Source organism: Pteronotus mesoamericanus, unplaced genomic scaffold (genome assembly GCF_021234165.1).
Source record: "Pteronotus mesoamericanus isolate MK-2021 breed Mesoamerican mustached bat unplaced genomic scaffold, CSHL_Meso_final contig_164, whole genome shotgun sequence".
Taxonomy (NCBI): domain Eukaryota; kingdom Metazoa; phylum Chordata; class Mammalia; order Chiroptera; family Mormoopidae; genus Pteronotus; species Pteronotus mesoamericanus.
Genome location: NW_026555065.1, coordinates 26,937,291 through 26,964,179, shown reverse-complemented (window position 1 = coordinate 26,964,179; position 26,889 = coordinate 26,937,291). Strand labels below are relative to the sequence as shown.

The 26,889-nt window shown below is 39.7% G+C and overlaps 1 protein-coding gene across 6 annotated transcripts in view; it reads right to left on the bottom strand.

Annotated features, from left to right (window-relative positions):
• The window catches only part of MEIS2 (Meis homeobox 2), a 197,827-nt gene that overhangs the window by 126,685 nt on the left and 44,253 nt on the right, over positions 1-26,889 (bottom strand). For all 6 annotated transcript variants that reach the window (XM_054565605.1, XM_054565607.1, XM_054565606.1 and 3 more), the window contains one exon: positions 10,291-10,436. In XM_054565605.1, coding sequence (XP_054421580.1) covers positions 10,291-10,436 — 146 coding nt within the window. The remainder of the gene's footprint in view (positions 1-10,290; positions 10,437-26,889) is intronic.

Below are 26,889 nucleotides of genomic sequence, written 5' to 3'. Positions count from 1 at the left end.
ATTACGAGCATTTCCATTGTCTACTCCAATGAGACCCAACCATAAATTCAGGAAAAGTTAAGCACTGCCTTAGTATTTGACTGAGTACATATACATTTCAGTGGTTGGAAGTGGGGGAGGGAATTGGGATAGAGATGGACAAGAAAGTACAAGCAAGAAGAACCAAAGGGAAGAAAAATCGCACGTTCCTTTAAACTTGCCCTGCAAAAAATAAATACACAAATAGACTTCAAACTGTTCTGAGAGGATTCTCAGGCTGACAACACAAGTCATACTGAAATGGATGCCTTTCCACCTGGTCTTATTTGATGGCCCTTAAGTGGTTCATCAGCAAACATAAACGCTTCCGATTAAGCAGTAAGAGGGGTCTTCATCAAGGTGCCATCAAGTAATCCGTGGGATTGCCACGCAGGTCTAAATTTATGTTTTCTTAGAAATTAACACAAAAATTGAACTGAGCCTATAATTGACTACAAATGATCTCCCATTGCCCATGCCCTCTTTTCACTTTTTTTCTTTCTTGTTTTTTTTTTAAGGTTCACTGTGAGGCAGGGTTTGAAACAAGTGTAACAACTGATGAGCTGCCTGCAGGTTGGCTGAAACACTGAAATGGAACCTATAACTTTTCACCATAGGGGAAAAAATAGGCTGCCTTTATAGGGAGTTCCAAAACGTCACCAAACCTACGGGGAATAACCCAGCATTCATCTCTTCCATTGATAAAAGCCTTTTTCTTTTTGAAAGACTAGTGTACACCACCCCGAGCACATTTGGATTGCTTATTGTTAGCTTTATGATAGAGTCACACCATGTATCCAGGGTAAGAAATTAACCGTTTGACAATTGCAGTATGACCAGGGTCATGGATTATCCCTTTCTAAATTATTAGTTATGAAATTGCCAGATATTCCTAAGTCAAAATTAATTCTGGAATATTTATGAATATCGGGGAATAGAGCAAGAAGCAAGTACAGATAGATGGTTGTATTACAATGTGAGAACTGAAGTATTACGAGCAGCAACAAGATTTGGTGCTGGGATTAGCCAGGGTGGGTCTTCATTACTTGACCATGTTAAAAGCAAATCAGATATCAGAGAACGAGAGGACGGGGAGGGGCGGGATGGGGGGGCGGTGATGAAAGGCTGATTAGTGGCTCATGTTAATTTACTAAGATGCTCAGAATAATTTGATGATAATATTCTCTTCATTTCTTGTCATTTCAGAATTCCACAGTAATAATCTCTTGAGTTGTATTTTGTGTGTGTGTGTGTGGACAATCAAAGTCAGATTCAACAAATATTCATGTTATCTATAATAACCCAGAAGAAAACTATAGTTTAAGAAAAATTATCTGCCATTATATTGTGACTTGACAACTTATCCACTATTAGATAAAAACAACTTAAATTAGTTCTGGCAGATTTGGGACTTGGCAGTTCAAAATATGAATAGCAAACGTAAAAGCCTGAAAATGGCATTACTATTAGGTTTTAAGAGGATAATACACCTTCAAAGGGTGCCCGTGATTACTTTGCATACTGTAAACAACGGCTGCCAATCAATTTAGGAAGGGGTACGCAGCACATAAATGTAATAAGGCAAATTCCAGTCAACCAACCTAATGCTTTCTACCCAAGTCACTATTTCTTAACAGCAGCAGTGGGGCTGGATGGCTGGATAGCATCTTCACACTTCATAATCTGTTCCAAACTGCAAAAACAGATCACAGCACAGCAAAGGCAGGACATTTCCAGGAGTCTGCTGAAATGTGTGGGCTCACAGTCTCTGAAATCAAAATTAACCCTGAATGTTAAGGTCACTTTATGACCCTCCCTGGTGGCAATGCTGAGGGACAGGGAGTGTTCTCACAACCCAGTCCACTTGTCCTTTCATCCTTAACAACGCCACTTCCCCACAGAATACACTTGCAAACTGTGGTCATGTGGAATGAAGAAATGGAAATTTTCTCTATGATCTGAATGAATATTCAGGAATTTCACTAAACAGCATTTAATGGCACTCTATTCTTAAGAGTTTTTAAATAGCTAAATATTCAGATATGCTCATGCCTTCTAGTTTCTTTTATTCAAGAGTCCTCAATTCCCCATCTCCTTGAATTCTTTAACGTATTTTTAAACAATTACACTTAGAGTGATATTTTACAAAATTAGGTGCTAAACTTTGAGCTAATGATTATTTTAGTTTTTTTGACGTAATTTAATAAGCATTTCATTCTTCAATCTTCTCAGTTACTTATTTTTAAAATGTGTCTGTCAGCTAGTAGCTCATAATCTGGGACTTAATATTTTTTAGTTGAACTCAGCTGAACTTCTTTTTAAACAGAATGGTCTGGTGTACTTTTGAAATGTCTTGACCAGATGTTTTGGCATTGAGGAGACCACACATCTCATCGCCCCCATGAAAGGCCACCGCCACCTCTACTGTACTGGGGACTTTACCTCAAAGTCATTCAGAATGTGGACAAAGGCTGCTGAATCCAAACACATCAGTCTTTCACATGCAGAACCTCTCATAATCTAATTCTAAACACCAAATTGGGACTACAAGTAAAAGGCTATGACACAGCAGGATGCAATTTTTTTTTTCCTCCAGAGAGACAAAGTAAATTTAGTTGCAATTTTATTTCTTCTAGAGGCATTTCTAGGATTCAATACAACATTAAATTTTTGGCCTGTCTCTTTAATTTGAGAAATTGTAAAAACGACGACAGATGGCACATGGAATTGACTTATGTCCTCTATTCTTTACTGAAGAAGGGAGTGCACAGAAACTTTGATAAAGGCAGAAGCTACAGTATGCAGGTCACTATTAAAATAATCCAATGGCTCTTTGGACAGCTAGGTCAGAACATTCAGGCTTTCTTTTTTCGACATTCTTTAAAACCAGCACTGTTGTAGGTTGTCACTGGTGATCACAGCCCCGACATTCACTCCCCTCTTGTCCCAATAAGGACATGATGGATGTGCCATTAGCTCTGAACCTCGGCAACCTCTGAAATTATCACTCTTCCCACCCCAATCTCCCACCCCCACCCCTCAAAATCATTATGAAATAGGAAGAACACTCAAGCTTACAGTTAATTGGAAACATTGCAAGAGAAGAGGAATGCTTAGGACAGCATGTCCACAGGAAAATAAATTACCCAGCATTGTTATTTAATGCATTGTGACATCATTTCCTGAAATTAAACAGAGATGACACCAATTCAGACGATCTCCAGTATAAGGTTCCATTCAAATAATTCACAGATGTTTTCTCCTGGCAAGCAGAAAACAATGCAAAGGCTAAGGCTAGGGGAGGCCTCATGCCGCTGCTTGCTCGTGGGAAGCTCTCTCTGCTGGTGTTTTTCAGCTGAGTGTTCTGCATATGCGTTTCCACATAAGTATTTCTCCGTCATTAAGCCCCACTTGTATTCAGTGCACATCTGTATCTCTGACTGTGAGAAGGGCCATCTCACACTCTGTAAGTAAGGGCAACATTTTATATTTGGTATTAATTTGACCTATAGTGATGAGTATTAAGCAGACCAATCTCAGAGTCATGAAGGTACCCATTTCCAAGTAGGAATAACGAATGTCCATGAAACCCTGATTCAATTAACCATTCAAAGTCCTTAAAGAGATGTCTAATGATGGAAGTGATTATAGGGCCTCCATGATACCCTAGTGGAAATGGACAAATGGAGAAGTTGGGGTGGAGATGAACAAGGTGGGAGGCACTCTCTCTCAGCCATGGTGATTTCATGAGGTCCTAGAGGCCACGAGGAGCTGGAAACCCAAGCACAACACCAAAAGACCGAAACACTCGACCTTTGTGCAGCACATAACAGTTAAGAAATTGACTACATCTTTTGAGCCACACAGCAACCCAACCAGCTAAGTAGGACACGTATATACTATTTTCATTTTTCAGGCAAGGAAACAGGTTTAGAAGTTGAGGAGTTTAGCCCCAAATTACAGAATTGAAACCCTAGTCTTCTAATTTCACATTCACAGGGCCCCTTAACAAACTTTTTTTTTTTTTAAGCCTCACCCAAGGACATTCTTTTGCCTTTTAGAGAGACAGGAAGGGAGACAGGCAGGGGGGAGAGAGAAACATCTATGTGAGAGGGAAGCATTGATTGGAGGCATCCCAACTGGGGATCGTAAGTGCCCGGACTGGGGATGGAACCTGTAACTGAAGCACGTGCCCTTGTTGGGAATCGAACCCATGTCCTTTTGGTTACTGGACAATGTTCCAAACAACTGAGCCACACTGGCCAGGGGAGTGGCCCCCTTTTAAGAAAGCCTGGACTTTAGCACTGTGAGGAAGCTAGAGACTCTAGGTTCTGTTCACATGCTGGACCCTTTATGCCGAAAGGGAGCATTCTTTACAAAAAAGGAGGCCCCAGTGATGGCATTCTGAATTATTCTGTAACTGGCTTCTTCTTTACCTCCTACTCCTTCCCAGAAGGCTCACCAGGGGTTCTGGCTCCCCATGGGCGGCAGGACTTTGATGCTCTCATCCAGCATCACTGAGCAGCCATCAAGTGTTTACACTGGTCAAGAAGGCTGAGTTTAGACTGTTCTCTCCCGCTGGGGGTCATTTAGGACTTGTTTGGCAAAACCTGGTCTCCCCGTCTCAGGAAAGTAAGTGGTAACTTTGGTTGCCCAGTTTCACTGGTGAAAGCTAGTCATTCAACTAGATAAAAATAAGAATTATAGTTACTTTACAGTATGTACTTATAAGAGCCAAGCATGGAACGGAATACTTTACATTATCTCATTTAATCCTTGCAACAACCCTACTAGATTGGTTCTAGAATTTTCCTTATTCTATTGATATGAAAATGAGGTTTAGAGAGGGTAACTAACTGCTCAAGATCAAAAATCTGCTGTGCTGCAGATTCTAGGCCCTGGACTCTTAACTGTGACAATCACTATTTAAGAAAAAAAGCATTGGATCTGCACACGATGAAGAGAACTAGTTAAAAGACCATAGTCTAAGTCAGTGTCTCTCTCTCTCTCTCTCTCTCTCTCTCTATCTCTCTCTCTCATGTCTTTACACACCTACATTACAAAGAAAAGTTTGAGATCACTAAGTTGACTGTCATATGCTCTTGATTAACTCACTGGAGAAGTGATGTGTATTTCTCTAATGTAATATGGACCTCTATTTACTCATAACTTGGGTGCATTGTCTCTGTAGAAAAACATACTTGAAAACACATTTTTATTACCAGAGACTTTGACAAAAATCCATAAAGCAAAATTCTAATAGACCAGGAGTGAAATGAGCGAACTCTTGAGAGGCAGGTGCCTCTCCCTCACCACAGAGATATGAAGAGCGGACAAAGCATTTTGCCACAAAGGGCAGAGTTTTTAGAAGCTGCAATTTTAAGAACGCTGCCCAATATTATCTCGCTTTTAAAGTACGTCTGCTTCTGACTCTGTACACATATCTTTGAAAGAAGTCTCACATCCCCTAAAGTGTGAGCTTTATCCCTATGTTTTCAAATAAGAAAACCTTTCATCGGAACCTGGTATGAGCAAGTGGTGTCTTTGTGTGTGAGCACTTCCTGTTTTCACTCGATGATCAAATATATTCTTTGCAGCACAACTAGGGGAGCTCTTGAAGGTGGCAAGTGGCAGTGCCTGAGAGCCTAATTGAGCACACTAAGGGCTTCTTGCCATGGAGGAGTTTTTCATGGTTCTGAATACACCGTTAGCCTGGGTAGGATTTCTTGCTGTTTCTTTCTTTATCTCTGAAGTAAAATTAAAAAAGAAAAACAGTTGTAATGGCAGGCTTACTTTTATGATATCATCCTCTCCATGTGTTAGTGAAAGGAATATACTTCCCTAGGATTTCCCTAAGATTTTTTTTTTTTTTTTTTTTTTTTTTGCCGTTGGGTGCTCTCCAGCAAAAGCACATACATTTTCAACAGATTCTTTTTTGATCTTCACTAGATTTCCTAGTGTGAGAGCCAGGCACAGCCATCAACCAATGGAAGGAGATATAATAGTATATACAACATTTTTAGTTGTTGAACTTTATTTAACTATATATATATATTACATATATATGGATTTATTTCTTGAAGATTATTGTGAGTTTTTTAAAGGGGTTTTTTAAAAGACAGTTTGGAAATTGGTAGTTAGAAGCTAAAAACTAATTATTTAGCCTCAGATTAAACAAATTCAAAGTACATAATTCTGAATATAAAAATTCCTCACTTCATCTAGGTTTTTTTAATGCCACTTTGAATTTACTTTAAATATTTTCCTCAATATAATCAGTTAGCTCTGAGTATATTACCTTTTTCCCCTAAGCTGGCAGTGCACAGGAATTTGAGAGATTGTTTTAACTGTTACAGTTGTAATGGAACTTGTTCTTCCAAGAAAACCGAAGGTTAATGATTTTTGTCATATTGAGACTGAGACTTAACAATTGCTACAGTTGGCCTTTGTTGAGGTGGGCTTCTTTTTCCTCTGGGCTTTTTGAGGTATTCAGAATAGGTGACAATAGCTTGCAGTTGAGAACATATGTAGAGAGACCCCTGTGGCTTATTGGGAAAAGTTGCTCCATGCTGGTTGGGTGTTTGGAAAAAAAAAAAAATACAGCCAGAGTTCTTTTATGTTCTGCTAGTTAATGAATGCATGAATGTCAAAATGGGCCAATGGCCCATTCAGGGGGCAAAGCCTTAGCAGCCCCCTTCTTTAAGAACACATCCTGAGATGCAAAATACATTCGCTTAACAAATTAAAATAATGAGATAATTCAATTAGCTTCCTTTTTAAAAAAAAAAAAGAAAAAAGGGTACATCAGGGATTATTGTAATACAAGAACAGGTCATACTGCACAAAAGGGAACAAACCAGTTTGAAATAATGTTAGAGAGACTAATAATGGAGGACTGCACATTGAATCATGCACTTGTAAAGAAATTTACATGAAATAATAATTTAGGCTACATCTATTTTCAGGGAGCTAGAGCCAACATTTCACTTTGAAAGTTGAAATTAATTAAAAGACAGAAAAATATAGTGGGACATCTCTCTTTCCAAGGACTTCCTCATGCCTGTTAGTGCACGTAAGAAAAGAAGTCTAAATTAACATGTCGCTAGTTAGGGGTCTCTATTCTTGGTTTCTGAGCTCAGAGTTATAGCCCAGTAAATCTTTTAGCTCATTAAAGATTGGAAAGTAAAAGTTTTACGGGACCATCCTCATCAAAGTTACTGGGCCTCTTCTCTGCAGTTGGGGTAACATTTTTCAAAGGGAACGTCAAGGTGAGTTTCCTTAAGAAACAAGGGAGGTGCACAAAAGGCAGAGGCGGGGAGGAGAGAGAAAGACCGGGAGACCAGGCCAGTGGAAGAAAGCAATGAAAGGGCCTTGCTGTGAAAGACGGTCACGGGGAGGAGAAAAACGAAGCACTTGGCGGAAAGCAAAAAGAAAAGGGGACGGAGAGCAAAGGGTCGCCAGAGGCTGCGACAGAGCAGTGCTCTGACTGAGTGTCCCTGAGCAGAACTAGCGCCTGTGAGCGCGGGCAAGGAGCCTGCAAAGCGGGCCTGTTGTTTGAAAAACAGGGAGAGGCAGGTCCAGGGAACTTTCGGGACCTAACTGAGGTTCAGCCAGTACGGAGGAAACCAGAACTTGAAATGCCAGTTTGACCACACAGTACTGTGTATGTATTTCCATCACGGCCCTGTCAAAAGTATTTTTTATCTGTACACCACTATGCCTGTCTCCCACACTGGAATGTGACTGCTTACATATACCTGATCAAATGGTGTCACAATGTTATAAAGTCAATATAATTATTTACAAAAGAAAGAAATGCCAGTTTCCTGAACTCCGGGCTCTGGCTACTTGGTCTCCTCTCCCCATTCCAAGGACAGGCATTCATTAAAATTTTCAGTTGGACAGAGAATTCTGAACAAAGCCTTGCATGCGTTTAACTCGATGAAAGCACTCATGGGGTGGGGGTAAGATCTCACGGCTGGTTAGGAGCACCTTGCGCATCAGAACCACAACGAGAGCCCAGGAATCACTGGCCACCCACAACTCTCCACCAGTGGCAATGGTGCAGAGTGGGCTCCTTCCAAGACAGGAGATCCAGCAAGGGCTCTGGACACTTGCACGGAAAATTTAAATCACAGACTATGAGTCGTAAAGGACAAACCTGGTTTGAAGAAAGAGGTGCAAAAAAAGTCTTCTCTATTTGGAATGGTTGGAAGAGCAGGAAACTTGAAAAACAAGAAAACAGCACTTTGCATCTCCATTTACTCCCCCAACCCCCGCCTTTGACTCTCAGTGTGTTGATGGCAGAGGTTGTGAGATTTATATGCTACTGTTAAAGGTGATAATGATTTTAGCAGTCATCATAAAGTGGTAGAAAAAGCATAGATTTCAGTAAAAGGAAAGGCTGGGTCCTGTTCGTAGCTTGCTTGACCTTCAGCTAATCACGTCCCTTTCTGGGTCTCAGTTTCCTCATTTGTAAACAGAACAGCTGAACTCTCTACGATTCTACTGCTCTGTGACATTGGTTTTGACAACTGAGGGAGATGTTTGCTGGGAGAGCAACTGTGGAAGTTTTTGTCTTCAGCCAAGAAAGGCTGTGTGTGAAGGGAGGCAGAGAGGGAGGAAAGGGAACAGGTGAGCTCGGGGGGAGAAAGCGGCTTGCCACCCTTGCCTGGGCCCCTACCCTGCCTTTCTTAGTTGCTACTCTAACCACAAACCTCCAGTTAAAAATGAGAAACTCCTCCCCTCACACTCACTCGACTTCCAAATTAAAAACATTTTACAGGTTAGTAAATCTCCAGCTGAGGTGATGTAGCAAAGAACAGCTGTGAAGTAATTTTGATAATGATGAGAATAATAACCACATGGCAAGGTTCAGGGCTTTGCTGTTGCAGCTTCAGTGCTCCTGAATAGATAAAAGTGATTAAATACTCCTGATTATCCCTGACCAATATGTAATGGATTTACAGCCCTTTCAATTAGTCAGTATTTGCTTAGGACTCATTATTTTGTCTTTGGTTAAGTAATCAGCCCAGAGACCGCATGTTCTGTCTAATTCCTCTGAGCCGAGTCAGTGCAGGGCCCTGACCTTTGAAATGGCCAAAGCTGCAAGGCAAGAATAACCACTGCCCTGGCAGCCTCGCCGGTCCTCCCAGCTAATCCTGACACCACAGGCCAGATCGATACACCTTAGTTTGCTACTAATGTCCTTACATCAAAATGGCCGATTTAGGAACGTGAATCTATCACTTTGCCCTCCCCACCACCACTCCGCCCCTTGCCCTTTGCAGCCCTGCGAGCAGAGCAGATCAGCAGCCACCACCATAAATAAAAGTGGAAGCTTGTCCTGGACCCATGACACTGTAACTAATGTCATTCAGCGTGGCAACACGGAAGTTGGATAATCAGAGACCTTCAGCTTTCAATGTGCTACTCTGTTTTACAGCACCAGCCTAAATAGAATGGCCTGGACACAATATTATAGCAAGAAATGGCCTCTGAAATCTTTATCATTTTCCCAGAATTTCCAAATGAACAGTAAAATATAAGAGTGCCTACTTCCTCCGTAAAAAATGCATTGTCTTAGAGTCAACAGTATATATAGACACATAAAACGGATTGCAAACAGGAGGATAAAGATAAATTGTTACTTAAAAAATGTTGCACATGGTTGATCTTTTCCCAGAAGTAAGGAGGGTTAGCTTCTAAGATAATGGACTTGAGCAGCTAAAAAAGAACCTTTAATCTCCATCTTACAAACAAAGGCGTTATAGCACCTATAACCTTGTACATTTGTCACATAACCACATGATGTGTTTGCAAGTTGCTTCAGTGAGCACAGTTGCAGTTGATACCGTGAGCCTGGACATCCACATATGCGGTCAGGTGCCTTCTTTGACTCCTGGAGGTGACTGCTTTTGTTAAGAGTGGGATTGGCTATGTTGACGGATTCACGAGCTAAGTCCTTACAACCATTTCCTTGGGTTGCCAACTGCATCGTCTGAAGTTGCTCTCAGACCTTTTAGCATGAGTAGCAAATTTACTCATATGTACTGTTTAGGGTCCTAGACCATTTTGGATAAGGTCATTCCTGGCCTAAGGGTGCCCTACAGATAGTGAGAGTTGATAAAACCTTAACTGCTCTGTTAGTCATCAGATTTCAAGAAAGGGAGAGTCGGCACCTTATTTTGAGAAATCTGTACTAGCCCGAATAACTTGCTGGAAGAAGGCAAGACAACAAAACTTGTTTTTTTCTCTTTCATCTTGACTTACTGTGAGATGCTGGAAGAGCCACGCTCTCATGATATTTGTTGCTACTTTGGGGAAAATGCCTCTTTTCTTCTGGCGTTTTTTGTCCTTGTCTGGATCATCATCGTCACCTGTGCCAGGTGAAGCTACACTGTTGTCTAAACCATCCCCTAGTAGAAAGAAATGAAAATACATTAGAGAAAATGCAGAAAGGGGCCAACAACAATGTGCAGCTAATGATGAGCTCAGCTCAGCTTGTTGAAAGATATCCATTAAGCGGGTATATTCTCTTTCATTAAAGTATAATTGGAGACACAAATATGTAAAGGACAAAATTAAACCAGGCCTCTTCAAATGTTAATTCTGTGTGTCTCACAGTTGCCCATATCATTAATTCAATTATAATTGTATGCTTGACACAGTGCAGTAGCTCTTTGTCAATTATGGAATCCAATGTGGGAAAACCGCCATCAGAAAACCCATTCGGAGAAAATGCATCCCCATGCCCATAGTGAACACATACTGTAGGGTAATCAAGTTAAATGTTCTGTAGTCTATATATTCTAGGCTGCCTGCATAGGTGACAGTAACTGTGTCACTGTTCATTGCACATAACACACTGCCTGCTCAGCCCCTCCTAGAACTGTCACCTCCTAAGCACACACATTGGCACACTCCTCCAGTGACCCTGCACTCAGCATTTGCATGACATGAAAACTTTTAGCTCTATGCACCACTGATCATTATCATTAAAAAAAGGGGGTATACATCAAGGTAGGGTGCTCACTTAATCAGAAGTTTCTATCAACATCTTTCTCTTCTGTGCTTTTCTCTGGCATCAATTGTGCATTAGCAAAAATCATTTACTTTTAACAGTCATAGTTATTTTTTCCTGCCCTCCGGCAAAAATGCCTTGAAAGCCTGCCTGGAGGGCATCTAAATTATGTATCTGAAAAACTCTTCTGGCAAGGCATTGCAGGACCCCTACTATCTTAAAATTCATACGAGCACGTCTTCCTGTTTTGGGGAAGGCATCAATCAAGAGCAGCAATATATGCCATATCCCTGCATTAATATTTGAACTAATAACTTTAAAAAAAGGAAAGAAACAAGATCCGACTTGTGGCATAATCAAATGCAAAATAAATGAAGAATACGGGGACAGCGCTGGGGCTTTATAGATGGCTGTGTTTTCCTTGCACATCATTAGCCTGGAGCCACACGAAAGACGAAAACAGAGAAGTGGAGAGTTTATGCTCCCCGCTGGTGTTTAAGAAGCCAGGGTCCTGGAAGGACATCTGGGAATTGCGCTGAGATGGGGGTTTTTGTAATTTAAGAATAGACATTCATTAGCAGTAAATGCCATAAATCCCATGCTAAGTAAAAACCTTGTCCAAGAAAGCCTAAAACAATAAACTCTGTGCTCAGTGTAGCCTGAGCTAGCCAGCCGCTTTGCAGCTTCCCGGGGATGCCACAGACCCCACTGGTTCACTCCCAGACCCGCTCCCTCCTTTAAGATTGGGCCACAGCACAACGTCCTGACCACTGGGCCCCTCGCCTTCCAACTTCAGGGTCTGCTCTGTACACTTCCCTGTACCTGTTCTTTTCCTCTCGCACCAAAAAAAAAAAAAAAGAAAAAGAAGAAAGAAAAAAAAAAAAAGGAAAAAAAAAAGAAAGAAAGAAAGAAAAAAGAAAAAAATAAAAGACCCTCAACCTTCTTTGACCAGAGAAGCAGAAAAGCCACAGCAAAGAGCTGGCAGATTAATTTTATTGACATTTCCATTTTCACTGCAATGCGATACCCTCCATCACATGGAAGAGATGACCCTCACTATTTACAGACTGACAGGCCACTTCATTACAACCACCCTGCCCCAAGGCAAAGCAGCTCCCTTCCATCTGCCCAAACACTAGAGCATGACCCCAAAGTTGCTGTTCTCTTTTTCTTTGCCGTCTGTTATGATAAAAAAAGAGAGAGAGAGAAAGAGAGAGAGGGAGAAAGTCAAGGGGACCCCAAATAGTCAAAGAACTAATCAGACCACAGGGAAACAAAAGGCATTTGACTTTTGAATATTGGTTATAGGGGGTCCGCTCTTCATCTGCCTGCGCTCCCTGCACACCCATGCACACTAAGGGGTCGCTTGCACAAGGAGACACACACGAGCTGGAGCAGGGACGCGCACACGCTTTCCCCCATGCCAAGGAACTGCTGCAAGGCAAATTCTCACCCACACTAATGGCTTCTGACTGCTCCTTGGCAACCCTAGCATTTTAACCTGGGTGGATGTGCTCTCCAAAATACAGACACTGGAGCGATCTCATCAGCTGTTCATGTGACACAGATGGAGAGTGGCTATTAGGAGCCAGGCAGTGGGCCTTGGGGATCTGAGGTGCTGTTCTGTAGCCCGAGGCGATTTTGAAAAGCAGTACCCTGAGATGAGGGGAAAAAAAAATCCACACTGCAAGTGCAAGTTTGAAGTCAGTCAGTCTGTCTGCCTCCTATGGATAAAGATATCTTTGTCCCTTAATGTAAAAATCTATGTGGGCTATCTGAATGTACATTTCAGATAATGTATGTATGGAATGGCTCTTCCTTCAATGTCTTCCAAATATAAAAACACATGCTGTAAACAATGCCTGTGTGTATATATTTCTTTCTAAGCACATATGGTTTCTGTGTATATGTTTAAGCTGAAATTGTCAGGATTTTGTTAAAATCTCATTTAGCTTTTTCTGATAGATTTTTGAATACACTTATTTTCAAAGGTTAATGGCTTAATTGAAGGAAGTTCAACAAAAAAAGGCATTTTCTTTTTTAACCCAAGCAATGACCTTAAAAATGAGAGGCAGCATGTCCACAGTGCAGTTTGTCGTGCTTAAAAGCAAAGAGGGCTGGTAACACCTTCAAACTATATGATTCACTACATTTACCTCAAGGAACAGATATAGCTAGATTGAGTACCCTTTGATGACTGACTTAAACTGGAGAAGACAGGAGCAGTACATGAATTTTAATATAAAGCAGTCCAATTTATATAAATGTAAAATGTTTGAGTTAGGATCCAGGGTAACAAGTAACTGTAAAGAAAAATGTGTACAAATAATTGTAAAGAAAAGTGCGCCTATTTTTATAATAACTAGATGCTCGACATTAGATTTTCAAATTAATATTAGAGTTTATATCTCTATAAAGAGAGGAATTTTCCTCTCCAAATACACAATAAATACCATTGTCTTTTTCTTCAACGTATTTTTGAACCAACTCCAGTACTGAGGACTAACAAATGCATGAAAAAGAATGTTAAAAAAGCAACTGTGTGATCTGCAACCTAAAATAAAATTGTGCAGATGATGCTAGCATTAGTAACTCTGAAAGTGGATACTGTTTTTTGTTGTTTTTTTTTCCAGGCTGTGTGTGTGTGTGTGTGTGTGTGTGTGTGTAAGATAGCTGGCATTCCTTGGCACTGGTACCAGATGAGTTTCTGCGCTGAAAAGGGTGTATATACCAGCACAGATATATGTGCCAAAGGAGGCATAGGGGATAAAAGTGTAGGTCTCAGGATCAGAAGTTAGGATTCAAAAGTGTGGAATCCTTGAGGGCAGGAACTGTTTCTTATCTTTTTATCCTGAGAGCGTATCTCCATCTTTGATACAGAGCAGATAGGCAACTGAATGACTGAACTTACCAGTACGCTTATTCAAGGGCCTGCCCCCTTTTTGATAATCTCACACTGGGGTGAGTACACTCATTCCAGTGCCCAAGGGGCCGGGTGGGTTGCCATTGTGAACACAGTCGCTTCTAAACATGCCAGGTACAGTGCTTCGTAGACGAACGTAATGCCCATGAGGGCCCTTTTGAGGGGCAGAACCACAGACCATTCCACCAGATTGCCACCTTTGCTGATGAAAAATGAAATAAAGTGCCCTGACTGGTGTGCCTCAGTTGGTTGAATGTCGGCCCATAAACCGACAGGTCATAGGTTCAATTCCCGGTCAGGGCACATGCCTAAGTTGTGGGTTCATTCTTGGTCAGGGCTCAGACAAGAGGCAACTGAACAATGTTTCTCTCTCACATTGATGTTTCTTTCCCCCCTCTCTCCCTCCCTTCACCTATCTCTAAAATATCAATAAATAAAGAAATGCTGGGCATCTTTTTTAAAAAAGATTTCTAATTCCTTGATTAAGGGCACAGTGTGAGCTTTGGGTAAAGATAGTCAAAATTACTGTGTATTACTAAAACACACTGTGCGTGACCACAAAAAGAAATATTCAAGGCCTGTGGACAGATGAGGCACCAGGCCTCGTCCCAGACTTACCGAATCAAAATATCCTAGGGCAGAGACAAGGAATTTGTATTTTTAACAAGTTCCTTGGCTTTGCTTATGTAATGAGTCTAGAACTGATTCTTAAACTGGCTTTTGAAAGCCACTAAACTGGATGACATCCTAATTTGAAATAATCTGCAGCCTCAGGAACAGGTAGATTGTTAAAATTCTATTCCCGCCCCCCACCCCCGCCATATAGCTGGTTAACAGTCATGGTGAGCCCCTGAAATAGGGCCATTTGTATAGGAAAGCCACGGTGTTCCCCAGCAAGTGTACCGGCCAACAGAACGAAGCCCCATCTTAATCTGCTGGTGATGAAGGTTAAACAGGAAGAATGAAACTGTAGAAGTTGACTCTCGAACTGTAAATCACTGGTGAAGAAATGATGAGAAATGCAAAGTCTTGGCCTTACCCCAGATCTCCGGAATCTAAAACTCCGGGAGCGGGGCCTAGCAATCTGCGGGCTACCAAGCCTGCCAGGGCATGTGATGCCCACATGCGTTTGAGGAGCCCTGCTGCAGAGCACAGAGGAGATCCCCTTAGCTTGTACCCCAGCAGGTGGCTGTCTTGAAGGCCTGAATCTATCTCTGGGTCCTCCTTTCTTGCTAGATTTATGCCCATGCTCTGTAGGAGGGCACTCAGCCTTCCCAGAGCTCAGCCCACTATGCTCAAAGCAGGGTATGCAGGTGAAGGCAAAATCCTATCGGTAGCCATGTAACCAGTGAATGAAGAAAAGATATGGGCATATTATGAGGGCCTTGAGATGATTCTAAAGCCGAACTTCCCAATCCATAAAATTCTTGGCCATAAAAAACTACCCAGGCAAAAGGACACCATTTGCATTCATTGGCATATTGTTTTATATCATTTAGCAAAAACCTGTCTATATTTTAGACATCAATTGCTTGGCCTGTAATAAAGAAATGATACAGAAATGAGGAGCTATGATGAACTCAGTTACCACTAGGATGTGACCTTCTTGCCCTGTCAGAAATGTAATGCAACAACCAAAAGGATCCCAGTCCATCTTCTTTTACCTATTCCCCTCTCCAACCCTACCCCAAACAAACACAACACTCAGACATTCAGCACTGAAGAAACTGAGGCCAGGAGGTTAAACCCTTGCCCAAGATTCCGTGTTACATGTGGTTAAGGATAAACTGGAGCCCTGGCAACTTCAAGTCCAGTGTTATTCTCAAATTAACATCTTAAGTTATCTTTTACTTTTCAAAGATTTACCTCATTTGAACTCTGTTATCAGTGGTAGATCTAAGTGAGGCTTGATCCTGCAGTTAAAGGTCTAAGTACAGAAAAGAGATAAGATCTAGGTTCCAGGGTAGAACTGAGCTAAAGCTGGACCAGGCTGATTCTGCTTCAAACAGAAATGTGCAAACTTTTCTCCCAAAAGTAAGCCAGTGTCTGTAAGGGATTTCAATATACGCAGTACAGCAAGAGTCTTTGAGACTTAGGATTTTTATAACTGATGTATTGTGGTCCTATGGGAGACCTTTCTATGGACTGCACCAGACTGGCTTTCAGAGCCCAGAGATGCTACAAACACCTGAGAACATACTGTCCAGAATCTCGTGGGCTTCGATGCCATCGCTGTACATCCTGTTAAACACTTCATAGATCTGTGATTAAAGTGCTATATTCCTCTGCCTCAAAGTCACTTTTTAAAACATAAAATAAGGTGCCTATGACACTTTGGTACACTGTCATACAACAAACATCTAAAACTGACCCGCTAGTCTTATATTTTCAGAGAAATAATCAGAACAAAGGAACATGTATTTTGATTAATAGTTCAGAGTATTTGTACTTCTTATGGATAAGTTGGTGGTGCAATATTTAATCCCTACTTCTCCAAGTTTTAGACAAAGTTTAATGGTTAAATACATTCATATAAAATATATGCTTTAAGAAAGAATAATATCTCACCTGGAAGAACATAGCTTTTTTCCCCTCTGTTTTGATAAATAGAAACACATTATATTATCATTTTCAGTTTGTACAGTGTAAATTCCTTAACTTCATACATACACATCATACACATGCCTACACATACACATATCTCCCGATCTATTTCCAGGAATTTGGTATATTCACAAATACATAGATATTGACATATGTGAATATAAAAAAAAATTCACTAATTTGTACACAAGTGTCCAACTATATTTGTTGATAAACTGAATATTTTTGCCTGTATTCAAATATACATATGCTAACTTACAGAGGTCTTAAAATGTTTTTATTCAATGTTAAATAGGGTAGTCCCTTTTCTACACCATTTCTCTATCTCTAGAATACAGGGTCCTCTTTTTTAAATCAATACTGTGGTCACTATCATTATCGCCATTGTCACAAGCAGCTCCCATTGGGCCCTTGCAATGTCCCAATCCTCACGTGAGCTTCACCACAAGTGAATACAATAACTACTATTATCAATCCCACTTTATAGATTAAAAAACTGAGACTCAAAGAGTGGTAACTTGTCAAAGGTCACACCGTTAGTGGCAGAGAGGTGTTTGTTCTCCAAAAATCACACTCACGTCCTCTTTCCTCTTCCTTAAACTTATGGGAGGACAAGAAGATGTGGATTAGCCACTCACTGCTGAAGAAATATACCCCGAGAATGTATATTCACATTTATGCCTCAAAGAGATACTGGGTGACAGCACATTTAAAAGTAAATATGAACCAAGAAACAAGCAGATGCGTATTTTTATACAGATATATCCATTATATATAGGATCATTATTATTCCCTGTAGATATGAAGTTCATGTGAAATACCTTTTGAAATAGGAGCATCTATTGAATTTTAAAGACTTTCCTGAGCCCAGGGATCTTTCCAGATTCCAAGCCTTTAGTCCTTTCCCCTTGGCCTGGAATGCCCTTTCTCATTTTTTTTTTCTTTCCCTCCTTCCCATTCATTCTTCTTTGCCCAGGAAAACTCCTATTGAACCTTCAAAGCCCAGTGAAAAAGGAACCTTCTTTGTAAACCTCTCATGAATAAAGTTAATATACTATGCTTTTCACTTCTTCAGCAGTTTGCTCTTGCCTCTATTACACTTATTCTTCTGTTTTGCAATGTTATCTGTTTACTAATTTGTCTGTATTCCTTGTCTATGAGCTTTTTCAAGGGGAGGGCTGACTCTTATTCTTTTCGGATTTCCAAGTCCTGACAATGAGTAAATACTCAAATGTTAGTGGAATGGACAAATTAGTAGCAAGGGCCTTAAGATATATCATTAGGACCCTGTGAGAATGTAACCTGCTTTGAAGAAAGTGTCCCTGAAGGAGATTCCCTGACTCTGGTAACCTGTTCTGGTAGCCACCAAACCTTGGGCTCCCTCCTTCCCTTCTCCCTGCCTTATAGGCAATGGGAGTATAATGTCCAGTGATTTACTTACTATTCGTATATGTGCATGACCCTCCTCAAAGATGGCCCTTATACGTCTGAGACACACATCATGTACATTTTACGAAAACTGTGCTCCATCTCAAACCTGCTCCATTCCAAGAGGGAAGGGAGAGTGCTGGGAGAGCGAGGGGTGCCCACTGCCCAGGCTGTTCAGATTACTGAGAGCATCACAGTTAAAAATGAAGTATCACGTAGCCATGGAACGGCAACGCACAGTTCTTTCTGAGCTCATTTTCTGTCATCATTTCATTACGCTTTCTTTTTCTTAATATGGTACTTTGAGAACAGGAATAAAATGCACGAAGAGTCAGAAGATATTTTGTTTCAGGGACTACCTTCCAGGAGTTTAATTTAGGACATCCCACTGAGAAACCTGCATCGGGATTTCAAAGGAGATGAGAAGGAGGAGGAGGAGGAGGGACAGGAGGAGAAAGAGGAAGAAGAAGGAGAAGGAGAACAAGAAGAATCAGCAGCAGCAGCAGCTGCCATCCTCAAAGTAAATCTTTTTCCACATACAACTTACCTTTTTTCACATTAGAGCAGGTTGGGGGGAGGGGAAGCTGTAGACCCAGAAATGCAGGGAGGGTGAGGGGCAAGAGGCCAGCAGTGAGATCTGCTAATTACTGATCTCTTTTACTCTCCTGCTGTGCTTAACTGTCTGGACACGTTAAAGTGAAATTTTTCTGTGATTTTTCAAGTGACTAGTTCATGGCCCACTAGCATAGAGGGAAGCAGAAGAGATGAAATGCTTTCGTTTACATGCAACATTTACTAACTGTGTGGGTTTTCCGACATTAAAGAGAGGACAGTGACCCAGGCCACCTTTTTCACACTCAAAAGAGCACTGAAAAAACAAGTCTTCATCGGCTTACCTCAGGCTTCCCTGGTCCTGAACACCCTCCCCCCGGGGCAGAAGCAGAAAGGGAAAAAAAGAGGGGATTTTATGCTCCTTTCTCTTCAACTTTTCAGGCGGTATAAGCAGCATTTAGCAAATTCAGCCCCAAATGGCTCCAAATGCTCAGAGCTGCAGGGGCTCATTCTTTGTTATCCTCCCTCTATTTACACAGGATTTACACAGGCTCTCCACTGAGGGGACCGAAAGCACTTCCATTCTCACCGGCTCGCCCTGGATTGTGGCCCCGGCAGCTTCAGCTTCGCCCTGGCCCTGCCGTGGATGGAGAATTTCTGCAACCTAGACAAGGCACCATACTGCTCCCTAACTCGGTGATCGCCAGGCCACCTGGCTGGTGCAGGCAGCTGCAACGCAGGGGCCTGTGAAGATGAGCTCACCTTCCAGAAGAGAAACGAAAACCCAGCCAAGACTGTGCAAATGTGTGTCCAGAGGCAAATAACATGCACTTTAAAATATGTATCTATGGAATATAATGGAAAGTGGTGGGTGAAAAAAAAAATTCAGACTGCAGCTTGGATGAAAACCACTTCACCCACTGGTTGGAAAAATAAAGTGTAAAAACAGACAGATGGACACATATGTAAATGTGGCTGTGTTTTAGGCTTTAGCTGGCAACGCCAGAGTGTCGTAGTATAGTTTTGCACGCCTGTATTTTCCATATCATGTTGAATCCTGTTAACTGTTGAACAGAAACATCCTCGTACTGGTCCTTGACCAAATCAGTCCCCTCCATTTACCTGTCAGGAGCCATTAAATGACTTTGTTTATTGACTGGAACTCTCTAATCCTTTATAACAGAAATGAACAGAAGTTTCCAACACTCTTAACCTATGATTCACTTAAGTTGGTCACTCTCATTTATGTAGTTCCCTTAAAATTTTTAAAATATTTCAAGAAAAAATATCTACTTTCCTAACCTCCCACAGGATTCTCTAAAGTCTACTGATTGGAACTGGTAGAAAAGTATATCCTTTTGCCATTAGAATTCAACAGATTGCTTAATCTCTGTGGTGGAGGATAAAAGAATGTACTTGTTACTCAACTACCTGGTAAGCACATACAAAAGTACAGAGCAGGTTCTGAAGTTATTCACAGTATATCATAATAAAGCTCTTCTGGGCACTCTAATGATTCATTTTTAGTGATCTCTCCAATGCCCTTTTCCACAGTTAACACTCAGATTTTATTAAGGCAGAAAGCAGGGACAAATGTCCACTCAAGTCCCAGCTCTCAAATTTGACTCTACTTGCACTCGGCTACCTACAGCTAAAGCTTTTTTAATGTGCTGTTCACCTCCCCAGAGTGGCATTTCAGCTAACAGAGTTCACAATCTTTCAGCCCTAAACACAGAAGGCTGCTATCTTCAAGTCATCCTAGGAATGTGCCAGATACCATCATCTCCGTCCTGCGATACAAAGAACCAGAAAGAGAGAGACCAAAAGAAGACTGAGCTGATCAAGTTACCAACGGCCCAGAATGCCCCTCTCAGGAGGTTAATCTTTGAACCAATAAATGTTATAATTAGGAGCCTTGAAGTTGGGCTGAGGGAGGCTGGTCATTGAAAGACTGACCCTAAAAGAGAAAGTATGGATGGAACACATCTCTTTCACCTAATGGTTTGACACAAGGGTCATGATATTTATGGGAAATTATACAGAAATGACTTGTTATGATATAGGAGTCTCTTCCCCACATCTCCTACAAGAGAAAAAAGGTGGCTGGGGAGAGATGTCTTCTCAATTTCACTTAGTTATGTTTCTGTACAAATTGTGAAAATTATGCAAATAACAATTTTGGCACCTTTGCTAGAGGAAAACATTATTAAATTATGCTCTAAGTATTTTGTCTGCTTTAGTAATTACTCTCATGTAACTGTAAATATAAATAGCTGTTATTCTGTTTAAATTTTTAATCATGCAAAATATTGTCACACAAAATGTCCTTCTGTTGCAGTCTAACTGGGATTTTCTTTTTAAAAATATCCATATTTAACTGAAGTGGACTATTTTTAGCATTGTAAAGTGTTCTAGTAAAGAGAGCTGGCTAACATCTCTGAATCAACAGGTCTTTCAAAGAAAGATATGGCTTTTATATTTGCAAAAAGAATTTGCTGCCACTGTCCTTTTATATAAAATGTATTTTAAACATTTTTTACTAAAACTAGAATATAAGTAGTCTGCTTCCAAGCATGTATTAACTACATCCAACCTATATATATTTAGTATACGCTGATACTATTCTCACTTTATCATTAACTATAAGATTTTCTATTTTATTGTCTCTTGAGCACACTTTTATACAAAATGAAATGTCAAATATCAAGCAATTGTAAAATTTTTAGGAGTAATATCAAAAAAGCAAAGTTCTATCTGGAGCAGAAATTATTTCATCCAATTTTTAGGATCCTTACTTCATCATCACATTTGCTATCTGAAACAAAAGTAGGGACAATACATTTCTCTGTAAGTTTGTGTCAGCAGGTATTGTTTCAAATAGCAGAACAACAAAAACAAAAAGACTCTAAATATTTCTTCCACTTTCTCAACTGATGTAAAATGAAAACAAAAGATTATTTTAATAAAAGTGCAAATTTGCAATGACACTGTTAAATAATGTAAAAAGATAGCCATCTCAATAACAATAACAATGCTTACTAGGAGAACTAGATTGAGCTATCTACCAACATTCCCTCTGGGAAATTTTTAGGAAGCTAGTCACAGCAACATACAAAAAAACCCCAAAACAGTGGTACTTATGAAGTTGATAACTAGCTTGAGGTGAATGCTTTTTAAACCATTAACATCAGAATTGGAGCACATTTGTTCATTATTAGAAAATAATATTTTGTACACTTTTCAAAGAACATTTTCACACAACAGAGTTTCCTAACAAAACTCTAGATTTTTGTTTAAGAAGTTTATAAAGTACATTATTAACATTTAAAAAGTTGCCTTGGCCCGGTGGCTCGGTTGGTTGGGACATCGTCCCGTGCACCAAAAATGGTTACGGCTTTGATCCCCGGCCAGGGCACATGTGGAAGGCAATCAATCCATGTTTCTCCCTCACATCGATGTTTCTCTCTCTCTCTCTAAAATCAATAAACATATCTTCGGGTGAGGATTTTTTTTTAAGTAGCTATTGTACATTTAGGCATTCTACTTATTACAATTGTTTTTAAATAAATCTACTATGATTTAAGAATGAGCAGGTATGTTTTTGTAATATAACACAAATGTACATCCACAACATACATGTACTAACCCTAAGGAAAACAAATAATATGACTACTTAAAAAGAATAATCTAAGATGGCATAAACCGATTATTCTTCGTATAGCCTGTGTACTAAAGAAGGACAGACACAGGGGCCCTTTAGACGTTCACTTTAAATACAGAATGACTGCTAGCGGGTGTGCGGTTTCTTTTGGGTGATGAAAATATTCTAAAATTGATCCTGGTGATGGTTGTACAACTCTGTAAATATACTAAAAACCATCAAATTGTACACTTTAAATTGGGAATTATACAGAATGTGAATTATATCTCAATAAAGCTCTTATACTTTTTACATGAACATATTTTGGCCTCATACAATAAAGGATGTTGGAAGAAATATAAAATCCTAGTAGCATAGGTTGAACATATCCATAATCTCTTCTGAATTGATTCGGAACAATATGATTTCAAGGCCACTTACTAATGTCATCTCAGCACCTTGCATATAAACAAACATATGTACTCAATAACATTTGGGATGGATTTTACACTGTTTACATTATAAAGATATGCATTGATGAAAAGTAGATTGACCTTAATACTGAAATTAATCCTTCTCCACACTCAGCTCCATTGTATTATAGCAGAACCCTAGCCTAAAATATTTACCTCTTTCAAGGCTTATTTTAACAACCGGAATAACTCCAGAAACTTAAACACGCACACCCCATTCCTACTTTTTTTAAAAAAAAATATTTCCTCTACATAAGCTTCTTCAAGTCAGGAACCATATTTTTTATTTTTTTTCCTATCCTTCTTAGAACTGTATAATGTTCTGGATGTAGTAAGTACCTTTTATTGAATAAATGGATGGATGACTCTCATATTTCTTGGAATGTACTTTATATTTTGTGGGTTTTTATCTAAAAGTTGCAAACAGAAGCTATCTAGGATTTGGTCTCTTAAGAATTGAAAACTGGCCATAGAGTTGATGTTTCATAAATTTCAAAGGCATTAACTTGTAAAATGCACTGCACGGAGGAAGCAACTTGATTGAAACAGACAATTAACAACAAAGGTGCCCTACTTTTGGAAGGGTGCCCTACATACTTGGTTTACCCTTCTCTTTCTGAATTTATTACATCATTTTTTTTTTTTGAGCAGCCCTTCTACTTTGCACAGCGGAGGCTCACTTCTGACAGACTGAGGCCCCTCCACACCCTCCCCACTTAACCACACATAACCCTGGGGGGAAATGGTGATACAACAGGAGAAGAACAAGCTCTGGAATAAAACAGATCTTGTACTGAATTTCCAGATCTGTTTCTTAATGGTTCAGTGTAAACTTGGTCAAGAGATTAATTTCCTCATCTATGAAATGGAAAGAATTATACATACTCAGCAGGTTAATGGTAAAAATTCAATGAAATAAAAGTGATGGCTGTTACTTATTAACTTGCCACCTTGTACCAGCTGCTTTACACTTATTAACAAGCTCAGGAACTTTATACAAGGCAACTAGCTTCACACAGTATCTGACACACTAGGGGTGACATCAATAAATATTAGTTATTTCCTTTTTGAAAAGGAACTAATATGAAAAGATAAACAAAATGTGGTATATCCATTCACTGAAATACTACTCATCAACAAAATAGAGCTACTGATACCTGCAACATGTAACATTTCAAAGTCATCGGAAGAAGCCAAACACACAAAAAACGCATACTGTATGATTCCAAATATATTAAACTCTAGAAAATGCACCTACTCATGTATAACGACTGAAGGCAGATCAATGGTTGCTTGAGGGCAGGTACAGCGTGAGGGGTGCATTAAAAAGGAGTACAGGAAACTTTTGGGTGGTGATGGGAATATACAGCACCTTGATCATGGTGTTGGTCTCATGGGTGCCTGCCACTGTCAAAACTCATTAAATGGTATACTTAAATGAGGGAAGTTTTTGGATGAAAATTATACCTCCAATAAAGTTGGTAAAAATAACATTAGGAAGATTAAAGGTAAATTTCCATAAACCTGTTATTTGGCACAAAACAGATTTTAATGGAACGTACAGCACACAAAAAATACAGAGAGGTGGGGTGGGGATTCTCCAAGCTATTGCAGCGAAGCTCTGTAAGAATGAAATGATTTAGGGGAGCACTTGAAAGATGCGGAAGGGAGAAGCCTCACATGATGTTTATAAACCTGTTGATGTATAACTACTTTCTTTAAGTTTATGAAGATGTAAAGCGGGTGGTCAGAACACACTTCTCACATTTTACCAAAAAAATCATTTTCTTCATTGGCTAACTCCCACTATGAGAAATACTATTAACAAAGACCTATTCAAGTTGCCAAAAATGTATCAATAATAATAAAAAGGTAATAGAAACAAGTCTTTATTCATTAGGCCATACGACCTCCCTCGGAAATAATTCTTAATAAGTTATTTTTTTAAACTCTTTTGGGGAATTCAGTATTAACACATTCCTCTTAATCTTGAAAAGGTCTTAGCCAATTTCAGAGGAAAATGATACCATTCATGAAAGACTCTGAGCACCCCTAAGATTTAAAGTGAGTAGGAAATACAGAATTAATATTAACCCTCGCCAGCCACCTCCATGCCTTCAGACAACCCCTGAATATGGAAGGGAACTAACATCTGCGGAGCACATCATATGTGCCAGGTATAATAGGTATTAGCTCATCTGCAGAACAGCTCAGAGCCTGGCATTTTAATATCTTCAGAAAGTGAAGCCACACACGTTAAGAAACTTGCCTAAAATTTCATGGCTCATCTGTAACAGAGCTGAATCTCCAGTCAAGTCCGTGAGCTCAACTTCACAACACAGCCTATATTTCCATATGGAGTGGAATTCATATTTTAAAAAGTAGAATGTGGGGCAAAACAGTGCCTTGTGGTTTTGAGCCTGGGTAAATGGTACTTACTAATGTCTGATTATGGCCAAGTGATTCATCAGAATTTTGAGATATGTGGTATTTGGCTCATATTAGATAATCAATAAGCATTTTATTTCATTCTTACTTTTCCCTCCCTTCTTTTATTTCTTTTAATGACCAATTCACAAGGAAAAAATTGAATATAGAGTCACTGCCTGCTGAAAGCACATTTTCTTGAGAAAAATAACTTTTTCCTCAGTCTTCTAGAACTCATACTTGAAAATGACACCAAAGCCAAAGGCCACATTTGCTACTGTGTAAGAAGTATTACAACACCTTATTGCCATCCATCTAATCCTAGCAAGACGAGGAGCTTAAAGCCACATAATTATTGGTTTGCCATAGCACACACCCATCCTCTGTCGGGGCACCAATGTGAACTTTATTAAGGTCTTAATAGCTGACAAAACGAGAACTGTAACGGTCTTCGTTTGAAAGGAAAAGTTGTTCAACCATTTCCCGTGAGGAAAAGAAATGGGTTTGTTTGCTCAGTAGGTTTATGCATATACCTGTGTGCAAATCAGCCTATGAGAGAACTGACATCTTTGCTGTAAGATCAGATCTCGGAGCCACCAATCAAAGAGCAGTCCAGCCTTCATATGCTGATACAGCAAATTTCCGGATCTTGATCACACTAGGCTAGGGAGTCATTCTTCTCAGTGATAAAGTCGGTGAATGCACTCTTGAGAAGATAACAAATTAAAAACCAGCTGACTCGACACCATTTGAGTGAGGAATTCACTGCTGACCCAGTACAACACAATTTCTACCTCCAGTCAGTAATCACTGAAGAAGTGGCCAACTTTATTTCATAATTGTAAAACTATTTCTCACAGAGGGTCTTAGCACAGCTAAATGATAACCATCCAATTTACATCATGCAGAGCTACTAAAACTGGCAATGGTTTCCTCAACCATTTATATTCTGAGTCTTACTTCGTGTTAAAATTTAAAGATTTTAAAAGCAAATCAGAAATTCCCAAAAGTGGTATATTATTTAAATGACCAGAAATCTGAAAAGAACTATATAAGTTAGAGGGTTACTCCATTTTGAAAAATATAGTTTATATCTATACAATTCCCACTAAAATCCCTAGTTTCTCTACAGCTAATGTGTTATTGTGCTAGAATGCAAAGTTGACATCAACCACAAAACATCAGGAAAACAGTTACCTAACTTCTTGTTGTCAGACTTGTGGTGTAGACTTAAAAATGTGTGGTGTTGGATTAAAATGTTTTATGTTTACATGACTTCAGCATTCAAGTGATTTTTTTCCAACTGTTGGTCACCACAACAAAGTGAAAGATGTGTATACTATTATGCCCATTTAACAGATAAAGCAAGTACAGTTAACATTTTGCTAACTCTTTGCCTTGCCTGAAGCACTTTCCATTACTTTTGGTCTATGAATATTATTAGGTTGAACCATCTGAAATTGCAAATATTTGATCATTTTTAAACTACCAAAATGGCAATTTCATAAAGCTGTATTTCCAGCTTTACTGTCAATCATAATGCGATTGTTTCCTTTGCTTTTTCTATTTTTCATTTTTCTTGTTTTTACCAATATGTCTGCCCTCACTTTTATAAATCCTTTCAATTACTTTCTCTTCCTTTACTGAGTAGATAAAAAGGTAAACTGGAAAAAAGATACTAAGAACGAAAGCCATAGCCTATGAGAAGCCAAGATATTACACATAAAAAACTTAACCAACAACCAGTTAGGAGATGGAAGATTTTGCTGTGCTTTTAAATAGGGATGTAGCAAAAAGTCTG